This window comes from Spodoptera frugiperda, chromosome 23 (assembly GCF_023101765.2).
Source record: "Spodoptera frugiperda isolate SF20-4 chromosome 23, AGI-APGP_CSIRO_Sfru_2.0, whole genome shotgun sequence".
In the NCBI taxonomy this organism is placed as follows: domain Eukaryota; kingdom Metazoa; phylum Arthropoda; class Insecta; order Lepidoptera; family Noctuidae; genus Spodoptera; species Spodoptera frugiperda.
In genome coordinates, this window is record NC_064234.1 from 9426322 (window position 1) to 9441104 (window position 14783).

Here is a 14783-nt window from a genome sequence, read left to right on the forward strand (position 1 = left end):
GTACAATTCTGTTTCGATATTGTTCCTAACAGATTTGTTTGTGTGTTGCCCGGTATAGGTGCGTAGTTTTTAAATAGGTACATTTTACTGTAATTAGCATAACTGATAACATGTGTGCGGACACTCATATCTGTGATAAACGATTTGTTAATTATGTTAACTGACAATTGTTAGTTTTTAATAGTTGTAAATTTAATAGTACAGGATATGAGTTTAATGCTCAAAATATAATGTTTTTGCTGTATGTATTACGGCAGTCAGGATCCTTAGTACGAGTACGAGAGAGAATTCTGATTGGCCTGTGCAAATGAACCAACCAATCTCAGCGCTAAACGCGCTCTCGTTTCCATCTTGTTAAACGTAAAACAAACTCGTACTAAGCCCCCAGTTATCATTATCTTATTACTTCTCACATAACTGTATGACGAAGCATCAATTCTTCAGGAAATCGATAAGTTATAAGACACGCATAAAATGTTTTTACACCGATTGGAATAACAAAAACCATTCATAAGCTTATTACCACCGTTTTGTACGAGAGAATTGAGTTGTTCCTCTTTTGCAAGTGGAAGAAAATAAGGCACGTCCCCTTAAAGATAAGTACGACGTAACTCCATTCGGTAAAGGGCCTCTCCACTCGTAGCTCGCGTAGTGGCTCCAAGTATACGAGAGCCCCCCCGCCCCCTGTATCGGTGTGAAGATCGGGCCAGATAGGGGTTATCGAAAGGTACACTGGAGGTCGATTAGAAGTGGTCGGGCTGCACATAGTCGGCTTGATGCGCGGTGTGAACGGAGGCCCTCGTTATTTTCAATTTCCATACACGAACGCCCTTCCCTCTATACGTTTTCGTATACGAGTATGAGACGCGAGTGTATTAAGCCATGAATCTTATAAAGACCTGAGCTGATTTAATACGTTCCCGTGGTTGGGTACGATTGTTTTTGGATGTATGAAATACTAATAAAACGGAGTTTATCGATGACAGCCTTTTGTGTACCGTACGCTTGCGTGGAACTTTGGAAGGAATAAAATTTCAATAATTTATGAACATAATTTCGTCGGTACACGGATTGGTATTGCTTCATGACATTTTCGGCTTACGAGTGGGCCCATTTATTTTATATTATCCTAAAGTTGTCGTTTATAAAAGGAAAGTACGTTATAACACGTTTTTGTTTCCAAAAATACGTTTCGAAGAAAAACCAATTAAACACGTTGTAAGAACGTCTGTCGAAACCGTGGCGAAATTCAAATTAATTTAAGACATTTCGCATTATCATAAGCTTTAAAAAAAGGTTTTTCCGGGACTCAGTATCACAGGGAAACTCCATTATGAAACCGCTTACGTGAATTTTTAGCAAAATGAAATGAGCGTTTGTGTATAACTGCACAATATAATGAAAAGAGATTGGTACTTATGCATTAGCTTGTAATATGTTTGGGGCTGATTAAATTTTACATTTGATAATTTTGCTTTTGATATTATTTTGTATTCAGTAGGATGTGTATGAAATAAAGGGTGGAGGGGGAGTGTAACGCAAACAGGAACCTTGATTCCAGACCCATTCAAATTACTCTCGGAGGTTTTTTTCGAAAGCCCCTTCGACCCCTGTGCAGGCAATACGTATATAGATGATGTTATATAGAAATGTCTGTCTGCAACTGTTTTGTTTGATATATGAAGCTATACGTTGTACAGAAATGATTGGAAATATGTGTAGGTTTAGAAAAACATGGAAAAATGTACCTTAACCTCTTGTTCAACAGTCGCAATTAGGATCACTTGACCAACGAGGCAGCCGTATCGTAAGGGAGAATAAAAATAAAATTAAGATTACTCCAGTAAGACGCGGTACTATTTATGGCTTGTACATATTTTTTCTGATCTTTTAATGAGATCCGTTTCTTAAAGGACTTATTCTTAAATATATTTTGTGAAGCTTTTTTAGGCATAAAGGTAATTTCTAGAACCATAATTAAATCTTTGCAAACGTTGTCATTCATGTTTCGTAATAAATTGTATGATCTATTTCATTACTCTTTTTATCAAATCTTACTTGAAATAAAACGTAAAATGGTTTCTTATGTAAAACCGCTGTTTTTTTAAATGATCTTACCATTAGCTTCTGCCAGCGGTTTCACCCGCATTTCCGTAGGATAAAAATAAATATCATGTCACCTAAGTGAGCTCATAAAATTTCATCAAAATCAGTTCAGTAGTTTTAGCGTGATTGACAGACAAACATCCAAACAAACAAACTTTCACATATATAACACATTTCTCACATTTTTGTGAAAGTCATATTATATCATTTTACTTATAGTAGTAACTTTCTTTATTTTTATCGTCTAACATTTATTGCGAGAAAAAGAAATAGTTTGTCTTTTTTCTTCCTATCTACCTATAAGCTGTCCTTTTATTTTCCGGAGTATTACTTCAGTTCCGAGAATTCTAACCAAAATCGGTCCAAATCGTACTAACTCAAGAGCAGTCGAAGAATTACGAAACTCACAAAGAAACCGAACTAGCTTTGTCCAAGACAGTTTTTCCGGGAAACACGGCCACTCAAAATTATTAAGGAAGCCGTGTTATTATAACACATTTCTGGCAACACCTGTAGGTAGCAAGCCGTCGGTGTACAACGAGAAAATTGTATTTCCATTTTTACAATTTCAATTTAGTATTAATTCGAGGCCCGAGAACGGTCGGGCGCGCCGCCACATGTAAAATATGGATCGGCTAAGTGAAATTAAAATGCTCTATAAATTGTGATTTTTGCAAGTCCTAAAGTGGAGAAGGCTTTTTATTATTTATCGCTACCCGGCCGCGGCCAGCGCCCCGCTTACTGAAAATCGCTGTGTTATTATTCAATTTACTTGTTTGAAATATTAACTTCGATGTGAATAATCTTTATATTATCATGTCTTATGGATTGGACACTTTGCTCTGTTTTATTTTGAACAGTTATTATTTTTCACTGCTAGTCGTTTTTTTAGTAAGTACTTGCTAACTCGGCAAACTTCGTACTCAAACACTATTTTACATACACAAAAAAAAAACATGATATACACATTTATATTTTTTTCTATTCATTTAGGAACTTAAATACAGAAAATCTATAACCCCCTAATAGCATCACTAAAAATCCAGGATAAGATATTCAACTCAGTATTTTACTTTTAAAAATAAGCTGAATAAACTGGAAGGTTGTGTAAAACAAATCGACACCAGCAATTTATATTACGCTAACTCGAAATTTGGAAAAAACTTTTTTATGCCAAGTTGCTTAAAATGTGTGTTTACATACGTCATAAAAAAATTGAGAAGAAATATGCAAAAATAAGAAAGTTACAAATCTTATAAAACGCTAAGTAAAGGTACTTTTTGAAATCACTCGATTTATATTACGCCAACTATTATTAGCGGAGTGTGCGCGCGGATCACTTTGGTCAAAGTCCGTGCAACACTGCACTAACTCATAGTTAGCGTAGTTTAGTGCGTTCGTGTGTATACTTGTTCGTTTGTAAAATGAACGACTTAGCGACTTTTACATAGTAAATACTTATGTGTTAACGTATTAATTAGTTTATTAATGGTACGTTGACTATTCTTTTTGTAAGTAAGTACATGTTCTTTATAAAATATTGAAATATGCATCAGATGATTGATCATGCACTACGACGTCCCGTACTACACTACGCTAACATAAGTTAGACGTGTATAAGATGTATTTTTTTGATGAATTACGTTTATATACGGCTAACTTGCGCTAAATAAAAAAATAGAAATAATTAAGGAAATATAAATATGAGATATTACAATGAATAAATTAAATATTAAGCATACCAAATTTCAAAAAAGTATCTTAATTAATGTAAAAGTTATCACGTTTTTCCCTTTAAACGCCTCTACTGTAAAGTACGCTTTTTGAGTTAGCGCAGTATAAATTGCTGGTGTCGAAATATAAGCGTCATTAGGGTGGCCATGTCGGGTCGTCGCGCAATCAGTGGGACAGTTCCTATCACCCGTCCACTCGTTCCTGTTTCTGTGGACACTACACGTTCCTAATGTTACTTTTACAATTTTAAATGTACTTAGATTTTTTAGTTAGGAAGTTTTTAGTCGAAAAATCGGTTGAATGTCACTATTGTATTGTTAGCTATAGTTTTCAACTATTACGTAATTTTATTTGAACAAAATGTTCACTAATTTTAAGTTACTTTCCAAAGAAAATACAAGCTATTTTATTTTGATTATTGTATTATTTTTGTTACACATTAATAAAATGTAGATTTGCTTGTTCCAGGGGCTTTGGTTTCATCACATTCGGCGACCCAGCTAGCGTAGACAAAGTATTAGCTCAAGCAACACACGAATTAGATGGCAAAAAGGTAAGTCACAACGTTTTTTAATAATTATAGCATAATATATCTGACTTCGACCTCCTATTTACCGTAATAAACACTTTTCTGAAAACTGCGTCAAAATTGGTCCAGCCAATCGTAAGATAATTGCGGACATAGGTACATACTTACATATATACAGATCAAACTGAGAATCTCCTTCTTTCTTTTAAGTCGGTTAAAAAGATCTCAATAAAGAGAAAAATACCCACCACGATACTTCAAATAGCAGTGTTATAAAATACGAAAAACTTAAAGTCAGTTTCAAGTTATTTTTACTTCATAAGATTCGCCCAAAGAACTCGCGAACTATGCAAAATAGGTTTGATAGTAATTTACAAAAAGTATAAGGATAATAAAGTCGTACTTTTTAAACTTCATTTTGAGTTTTTTAGTTGAGTTTTCCATTGAGTATCTTTATACACAACTGAGTGGGCTGGTTATTATTGAGTGCGAGTGTAAAGTGTAAAATATTCATTGAGTTTTGTAACGATTTGTGAATAAATTTACGTGTTATGCAACTTGGATAGCTTTTGTGTAAAATACTGTTATGTGTTGATGTTACTCACGGCTGCAATACGTCTTTTTTTCTTTTAAAATGTAGGGAATGTAGCTTTTCGTCACATAGGTGAGATATAACAAAGAAGGATATAACATAATGCAACCCATCACATGTCCTACTCTGATGTGAAAAAACATGTGAGGTGAATGGAGCAAGCACTTTTCTCGTCATGTCTTAATAATCTCACTGGGCCCAAATGTAAAATTCAACATACAAAGACTTTTCCAACAAAACACCCAATATGAATTGCATACTAAAATGTCGGCAAAAATCTTAAGCCCAAAATGGAGTTATTATGATAACACCTCTTTTAGAGAAATAGCCCTTTTCGCCTTTAAAATAATTTTATAAGATATTAAAATGAACTTTGCCATTTATTTTCGCCCATTTTATATCTTCAGTGAGGCAGTTCTTTCTGTCAGAAATATTTCAGATTTATAACCCTTCAATATACTGCCTTGGTCGTATTTTCAAGGGCTTATTTAGCCTTAGCTGAGAAACTGCTCGAAAGGCCATTTTTTTCTTCGTCTTGATTCACAAAATATATGATTTTCTTAGCCGCCCTCCGCGTATACAGATACGATATTTAATCAAAAGCTTACTGTTGCTGACTGGGTAGTAAAATAAATAGGAAAAATCCCGCGTTATATCTATAAGCCAAATAGGAAAACTTAAATAGGAATTTTGTATCAAAGTAAGTAGTAAAATTGGCAACAACAATTGTTATATGAGATATCTGTTTCGGTATTTATTGGAATTTCCTATGTACAGTATCCAATCTATATAAAAGTATTGAATTTAACTAAAAACTAAAGTAATTGATTCGGGTAGAATTTTAAACAAAATCATAAATTAAAAATGTCAGTTCACTGCGTATGAATATATCTTGTTTCTATTAAATATTTACAATTGCATACTTTTTGTAAAAAATAAATAAATATTGGCATTCTAATTTTATTTTCTTTATTCATTTTAGTAAAAATATTTGAAACTTCACAATTTAGTTCTACATATATTTCTGTTTAATAAAAACGTAATAATTCCAATACTTTCGTTCTAAATATAAAAAAAAAAACATATAAATGAACAGAAAAGGAAAAATAAACCTAGTTTAAAGCAAATTACGATTGAATGTTGTTTGCTTCCAATGGAGCGTTCCTTAAAAGAGATTAGATTGGCCGCTCAAATCAAGAAATGAACAATTTTATTCACTATTGATTTACTTTAAACTATGCTGTTGGTTCTTGATAATATTCTAAGAATTATTCATTTCTGCACAATTTGCGTCTTTTGAATTCAAATATAGAATTGAATGGTTGCAGATTGACCTTTTTTTGTATTGCAATGTAATTAAGGAGTTATAACAAAATATAAATAGACAATGTAATTCCTTTTTGGAAGAAATCGTTGAAATTGATAGAAGAAATGCAGAAATATAAAGTCAGTTCTCAACTTCATTTTTAAAGAAAACGAGTGGGAGGTACAAGAAAAGTCGACCGTTTATTAATATCTGAGTGTGCTGTCATTACAATACTCAATAAACTATCATTATCCATGCTTCCACAGCCACGGACAAGTGACACAATAAAACTTTAAATAAAATGCTCGTATTATGCAGGAGGTAACAGACAGAGTGACATTAATTACGGGGTTGTATTTTACCTCTCCTCCGGCCATATAAGCCCGCCGCCACCATATAGTGTTAAATCACAGCTGCTTTTAATATTTACACACACGAAAATTTGTTTTCCTACAATTAAATTACGTGCAATTTTAATTCGCCCGGTTGACTTGTGGCCTGCGTCAAAACTTACAGTTTCGAAATTTTTAATTAATTCCGTTAAGCGTAAGGTTTATTTTTAAAAACTACATACTAGGTACTGTGTAGTGTAGTTTTCGTTTAGTAATTTTTACGTTTCATTAACTAAAAGTTGTATTGTTACAATTTTCGGCTTCACGGCGGAACACTAGCTAGTTTTTTCGTATGATGGAAACGGTTTTGTATTTACGCCAATTTATTACGTTCAATGTCCATTTATTTTGGCTTCCAATGTATTTTAGGAACAGACGAATGGGTCAACTGTTGCGAATGTTTTATTATACAAATGTAACGAAATATTTCGATAAAGGCGTACAGTTTGAGCCAAGTATGGTGGTAAAAACATAAGAGATACTCTTATTTATATAACGTCTTGCCATTTATGTGGATAATAATCATCTCTGTATCTTGGGATTCGAGACACATTACGAGCCGAGTCCCGAGCATTTTGTGTACAGATAGAGAAAAAAGTCGATTACTATCGTTCGCCACGAAATAATCCAGATAAATTACAGCTCCCGTCGTTGTTTACTTTGATTAAATTGTAGTCGACTGGCGGAAGATTAGCTGAAGCCTCGCAAATCGAGCGAGAAGAGAGAGCATTTACTCAATTTACATAGAACGAACGCGGAAGATCGCAACTCTGTTTACACGACACGATTTTATATCGACTGCCGATACTATTGTTGTTTGTTACATTATCATTAACGACTATCAGTTATTATAGTTCCAATTAATGTCAGTTTCAGTTGATGTTACTATGAAAACAATGTACAAATAAATCACGAAGGCAGCAAAACGTTCTAAATCTATCGTTTAACAAAAAAGCTTCCTCACAAAAAGGAAGTATTAATCGAAAATTCATTATTAGAAAATACAGCGTTCTCTGAAGATTCGGAAGAAAATTAAAACCTTTAAGAGGATTTTTCAAGCTCCGTATAATCCAGTTATTTTTTTAAATCATAAGGTTTGCTTAGAATTTTATTATACTCGTATTGAAAAGGGTATAGAATTTAAAAGATTATGGAACTTTTGCCAGCGTGGCGGATGAATAGTTTATGATTCGTTTAATAGAACCTTTACCTTGGAGTTTTTGAGTGATATTTTTTTTTATGAAAATACAAATACGTTTATAGAGCTGATATTGTTATATAGAAAAAATATATAGAGAATTTTTTATTATTTCTGCTCTAAATATTGTTGCAGGTTTACTCACAATAATTATAAACATTTCATACAAATGGAATAAAATACATTCATTTTTAATTCGAGAAACATATAAACAAATAAATTCATGGAATACTAGCAGCAATATGATAAAAAAGTATTTTATATTATACCTGGACTAACAAGGGTGTTAAAATATACAACAAGCTAGTTCCTCCATTGTTAATATATAACAACTTGGCATGTTCTAAGAACTTGTTACTGAATCAATAATGACACAGCAGTTCTGACGCTCACTACTATGACTACACAAACATACAAAGTATAATGTAATGATATATTTATTTTATAATATATCCTTAAATTCCATGTATTTTTATCTAATTACATTTTGTACAATGAAATTAATTCTTGGCTTTTAACATAGACGAATAAATACGTACAGCGTTTTTAAGCTGAACCTTTTAAAATTGCAATCCCTAACTCGCCTGCCTTTTTATGATAGGGGGAAATAATCCAATGACTTCTCCCGAATTGGGCGAGGCGAGAGAGAGTGCCAGACTTTTACTGACTAAAAACCACCCTGTTCGTACTCCTGCTTTTCGAGCCGGAGTTCCGGTAACCCGCTAGGCAGTCCACAGCTCCGGGAACTCGCCTGCCTAACGTAATGCTTATGCGCCTGCCTACCAACACTCTGAAGAGACCCAAAGTAGAGTTGACCTAAATACCTATCTAGATCTAGACCGAAAAAGAATGAAATAACAACAGTTTCAATTCCATATACAATAGAAGTTAATCGCATGTCTTTACATCGTAAACTGTTTACATTTTTGGAAGTACGCCTGAACATAACTGCTTTCAGGATCATCAATATTTATATAAAGGTTTACGACAGTGCCACTAAACGTTGTGCACATGCCGACCCCTATGTGAATGGCATTAAGGCTCATAATGCGATAACCTACTGCTAAATAATATATTTTTGTCGTTTATTTATTGTTTCCAACGTACGTATGTGTTTTATTTTGTGCTGAGATTTTTGGTTTTGTTTTGTTGGTGTACGAGTAGTTTTTGGCGTGATAATATTGTTGCGTATGGTCCTTGGTTTTCCGGAGCTGCGGATTACTTAGCAGGTTTACCGGGACTCCGGCTAAAACCAGGAGAAGGAAAAGGGTGGTTTTTAGTCAGTAAGAGTCTGACACTCCGTCTCGCCTTGCCCAAGGCAGAAAAAAACATTAGATGACTTTCCCCCTCAAAAAAGGGTCCTTGGTTTAGTTAGCTAAAAAAACTTAAATAACGCTGCAACAAAACTATGATTAGCTTGTAGGAACTGGTAAAACCTTATTAGACAGTAAAACAAATACTTTGTCTGATTCTGAAATTGAATCTGTGATCTGCTCAACAGTAGAACTTGGCATCACTTGTTCAAATCACCCAACTAACGAAGCATTCAATACTATAATATTAATCAGTTTCAAATTGATACTTAAATAAAATATCATAAAACTACCAGCCAAGAAACTATTCATTTCCTCTTTACCAAGACAGCTTACTCACTTAGATTTCGCTTTGATAAATTAACAATAAAATAAATCATAATAAATTCAATTTGATATTGAACGTGTCTACTACACCCGCGGTCGCTTCATCCCTCAAGTGTATAACTAAAGTTTCCCCATTTATATTTTATTAAGAGGAAATATTGAAACTTATTTAGTTCACTCAAGTTTCTTCCAAGGTTCATCGATTTGAAACGTTTGGATATAACTAGTTGATGGTAAAGAAAGAAAATATAATCTTGTTTAACTTGGGTAAAGTTACAGGGGTTTATAAATCTTTAATGCGTGTGGTTATTGTTCCCATTTAAGTGAGCAACAGTCTCATATTATGAATCTACGTTGATGTCATATAGGAGTCTAAAAGTATGTGAAAGTACGCTCTTAAAAAAATTAAGCAATATCGTGGTGGCCCAAAAGTAGTGTGGTACCAACGGCAAAGTACCAATGTGACATTATTCGAAATTGAGATTATTTTGACACCATTGATTAACGATGAATTAAAACATCCTGAGGAAATCTGGGCTTATAATGTCTAATTATAAGTTTGAATTCGCCAACTCACATTGAGCAAGCGTGGTGATTAATGCTCAAACCTTCTCCGTGCGAGAATAGACCTTTGGTCAGCAGTGGCCGCTTATAGGCTATTGATGATGATGTACATCCTCTATAGTTGCGGTTGTCCATGAGCAGTTCTAGTCACTTACCATTATGTGATCCATCTGCTCGTTTACTATCTATCATTAAAATAAAACTAGTTAAAAGCAATAGGTTATCGAACCGTCACTTACATAATTCACAAAATTCTCCCTAAGCACACTTAAAATAACTGTAGACCAGTCAGGTAATTTTTCGCGTTGAACATAATAATTGCTTCTGAAAAAAGGTGTTAAACTAGCAGCCATGATGAAGCTTGTAATTTTAGTGAAATTTATTCCTAAAAGGTGTGACCAATAAAAATCAAACTGTACCCTGAATAAAGTGTGAAAATTAATATGAAAGCCTTCACTGATTCATGAAATAAATACAAGCTTTATAGAGTTTAGCTTTAACGCCGCTCTTTGAAAGGCCCACAATTAAAATTGCTTCAGGGGTGAACACAAAAAATATACCGATTTTTCACCAAATTTTATTTTTTCACAACCTATAATAAAAATGGTTTCCACTTCTTTTTTTTTCGTAAATACGCAAAAAATATATGTTTTTATTTCACGCTATTAACAGGCGCGATTGAGATAAAAACAGGCATAAATTTTATTATTAAAATTCGTTTTGAGATACAAAATATTGTTACACTTTTTACCGCGTGATAAAGTGAATGTTATACGCAATTGTAAAATTTTAATAAAACTATAATGATTGATAAGTTACCTCCAACTTTATTATATTCTGTGTTCTATAGAAATTGCAATAGTACATGGGTTTTGCTATTCTATTTTTTTTAAATCTAGAGCATAGTTTATAGGCTGGCAACGCACATGTGACTCTTCTGATGATGCTGGTGTCCTACGGCGATACTGATCACCATCATATTCCGTGAAAAAGTATGGTTTATGCATATTATTTTTTACTAAATAATGCCAGTACTACAGTATACTATATTATATTTATATTTTCTACTTACTAAGCGATAGTAAAAACATTACTTATTTCCCCGTAGAATTTCTATATAAAAAAAAAAACAAAACACAAGTACAATTCATACATCGGTAAATGGCCACAAAACAATATCGGTACAGGATTGGAACAGCTTGAGGCATTGTACGTCAATAAAACACTTTGCCGTTGTACTATAACAGTGAATTAGCCGTGACAGCCCATTGGTTTATAACTTGAAGCTATTTGTAGTAACCAATACCGATTTAATTTATGTTAAAAGATTCTGGGGATGATGTTTTGTTTTCGGTGTTTTGTGCCTTGGTTGTAAGGACATAAGAATGTATTTTGTAATAAATTATTGGGAGAACGCGTCTTTAAATATTTTATTTAAACGTTGCCCCACATTATGGTTTTCTCCTGTGTCGTGGGTGCGTTTACAAACATACAAGTTCACATGCACATGACACCCAGACCCGAAACAACAATTTGTGGATCACACAAAGAGTTGCTCCGTGCGGGAATCGAACCCGCTACCCGTTGCGCGGCAGCCAGTTGCCCAGCCACCGCACCAATCGTGCAGTCAAAAATATACCATCCCTATGGAGTTTTAATTGTCTTAATACATGGTTGGTTTTAATTAATTTGAGTAAATTATTGATTTTTAATCATCTTCTTTTATAAGAAACATAACATATGTTTTCATTAGTCTAGTCACTCCAGTTGGGTTTCAATATTGTAGTTTATTTTCAATCACAAAACCTCACAACAGACTCTTATATTTCGGTCATCAAAAACCCGAGCTCCGGTTAGCAATCTACGCACGCCAAGTGTAGCAGAATGTCGAATATGAAGTAACCCTTGACGGACAGACAGACAGACACGGCCAGATTTATAGACGTATAGTAACCGACGCGGAGTGGACAATCAAAAAATGCCACGAGTGCGACACATGCCGACACAAATGTCTGCACTCATCTACAGTAAACGGCATAAATGGCATAAATGGCGTTTACGCACCCGCATTAATAAATCACGACTTTTAAAATATAGCAGTGGAATTTTTCGGAAAAATTAAAATTTTCACTTCCACCAGGAAATGTTCGATGTTTTATGCGGTTTCATATCGGTGGCTGCTTAAAAATATGATGCACTTTGTAACGTGGTAGTGACGGAAACATTGTGACATTCGCGCTTGACCAATATTTTATTGTGGACTCGGTAATTATTACGTTTTTAATATTACGTTCAATAATTACCTGTAATATATTTCGTTCGTTTTACCTTTTCATTAATGGGCCTTACGCATTCTGCTAAATATAGAATGTTGTACGATAATTACTTTTGTACTTAACATTATCACGTAAAATATAAGACAGTAAAGATAATGCCATCGCAATGAATAGAGACTAGTTACAAAGATAGTCCAAAACGGGATGACCCATTTTAACATTACAAGACAAAGATAACTGAGGAATTAGAATTTATAAAGCTATACATACACGATGTTACCGTAATACAATGTTCTCTGTTTCATTAAAATAACAGACCGCCCTAAAGAGGTGGCGATTAAGCTGTCCTAATTGTTTCAGACTTCCTCCAAAATATGAAAGTAAAATGTCTGTTACACTAACAAGAACTTTTGTATAATGAATAAAGTTTAAAATGGAACGCACTTTTCATTTTAAGTGGCCGTTAGGGCCTATCAAGCCATTATAGCTATGGAGGAGAACCGTATTTTTTTTTTCGTTCTTCACCGTCTGTCTTCGACGCGTTATCTGGCCAATCTTTGAGAGAAAATACGATACAAGAAACGAACTACGTTAGTCAATTAAAAATGAGCTGAATTTTTTTATGTAACATCTCGCTAAAATAGTAAAAACCGCGGTCCGTAACGAATTGCGCCGTGAAAAAAACCTTTTATGTTGTAAGTTATATGGGCTTTTATTTGGAGGCCAATTAAAAATTCCTTTTCCCGCTGTACGCGGTCCCTAGAGCTCCCTTTTGTCGCGGCCGGATCTGTGTGGAGCCTTCGCCTGGCTGAGATGACTCTTAAATTCCATCTAGTGAGCCCTAACGAGACAACGAGAAACTGCCAGAAATTTATCGAGACATGGAGCGAAAATACTTTCGCCCGGCTTTAAGGTATTCGTGTCTACTTAATGAAGTCTTGGTAATAAATTATTTGCCAATATTTTAAAGACATATTATTTAAAAAATCCAATAATTTAAGGCCCAGACATTTAAAATTGTTAGTCTTGTGTTCATAAATTTCAAAACCTAAAACAACCGCTAAATTGCATACGTTTTGTCGTCAAAAATAATAAAACGGTACACCATCGTGCAATAAATATTCTGAATTGCAACTGCAACACTAGGAACACGAAAAGCAGTCTGTAGCCAGTCGGCCAAGTGTAAAAAAGCCTTAATTAATTTCCGATGCGTATTCCACCGAATCACGTCCACCGTTAAACGCATTTAATTCGCCATGATCATAAATTCATATTGCCACCTAACACGTTCTCCGTTCTCTGACTGAATTCGAAAATACGACGGCTATACTAGTCGCCGACGTCCATGGAAATAAAATGCTTTCCAATGCAGCCATTGAAGTATGTTACCGTGCACCAGCATAAATTTGCTGTAGTACGCTATTTGAATTATTGCATAACTTGTAAACACGTTTAGACCAGGCGCGCTTGCAACTCGGGGACATTCGCTTTTTCTCTTATCGACACCTTTAAAATATGGAGCGCACGCGTTCCACGATATAAGTACGTTTCGCGACTGAATGCTGCGCCACGCTGCATTATATTAACTTTTTTAATTTAAAAGCAAATCCCGAGTGTTTTTTTTCTTGTAAAATCTCCGTTGCTTATATATTCCCTCGCTCTTAAATCTCTGATCATAATAGAGTGGTTTCTTGTAGTTTTACACTCATAGTTCACAACGTTTACTTCAAGGGATTTAGCATTTTCTTCCGTTTTAGAGAGGTTCTCCCAAGGCGAGCGCTACAGAATATTTCTGAAGTGAAAGTTAATTTTCAAATAAGTATTACAAGTCTCGTTCCACGTAAACGCTCTTGTTATGTTATACTCCTCGTAGTTAGTAGTTAGCGGTATCGTCTAGAGCGGCTACTCGGTTCGCTAAGTGATTTTTATCGTCCGACGATTACGTTCCGACAACATTGAGAACACACATTTGTGTGGTACCACTACATAATGTAGTCTCGGCTTGTTTTTGCGCTGGATTACCCGTTTAAACAAACAGAGCGGCCGGAACACCAAATAAAGGGAAATACTAACCGACGCCCGCGTTATTCTTACAAAATTAACTCATAACGCCTAGAGCTCGTTGATTTTTTTCGTTCGTAATCTGCTTTAATGGGCACGGGGCCAGTCGCTTTCGTAAATCGGTTGCACGCGACCACCGCGAAATGGGAATCTTTAAATAGTGTACATACATTTTTGATGTCGCTTTAATGTCACGCCCAGGCCTGATTGTGGGAACAATTAGCGTTATAACGAGTTTATTAATGACAGACGATACAAAGGCACTTTTAAAAGTGGTGGCTATTATTTAGTTGGAGATAACAGCGGACTATAAACAAGCAACGTCACGGCACTAGGCTTTACGGGACCGTTATTTTAAATTTTCATTTAAAATTTCGAAATAAAA

At 34.5% G+C, this 14783-nt stretch overlaps 1 protein-coding gene across 11 annotated transcripts in view; it reads left to right on the forward strand.

The window, feature by feature from the left end:
• The window catches only part of LOC118267251 (RNA-binding protein Musashi homolog Rbp6), a 504750-nt gene that overhangs the window by 236110 nt on the left and 253857 nt on the right, over window positions 1–14783 (forward strand). For 8 of the 11 annotated variants that reach the window (XM_035581149.2, XM_035581150.2, XM_035581142.2 and 5 more), the window contains exon 4: window positions 4294–4393. In XM_035581149.2, coding sequence (XP_035437042.1) covers window positions 4294–4393 — 100 coding nt within the window. The remainder of the gene's footprint in view (window positions 1–4293; window positions 4394–14783) is intronic. The other 3 variants (XM_035581140.2, XM_035581144.2, XM_050702823.1) reach the window with 1 other exon arrangement.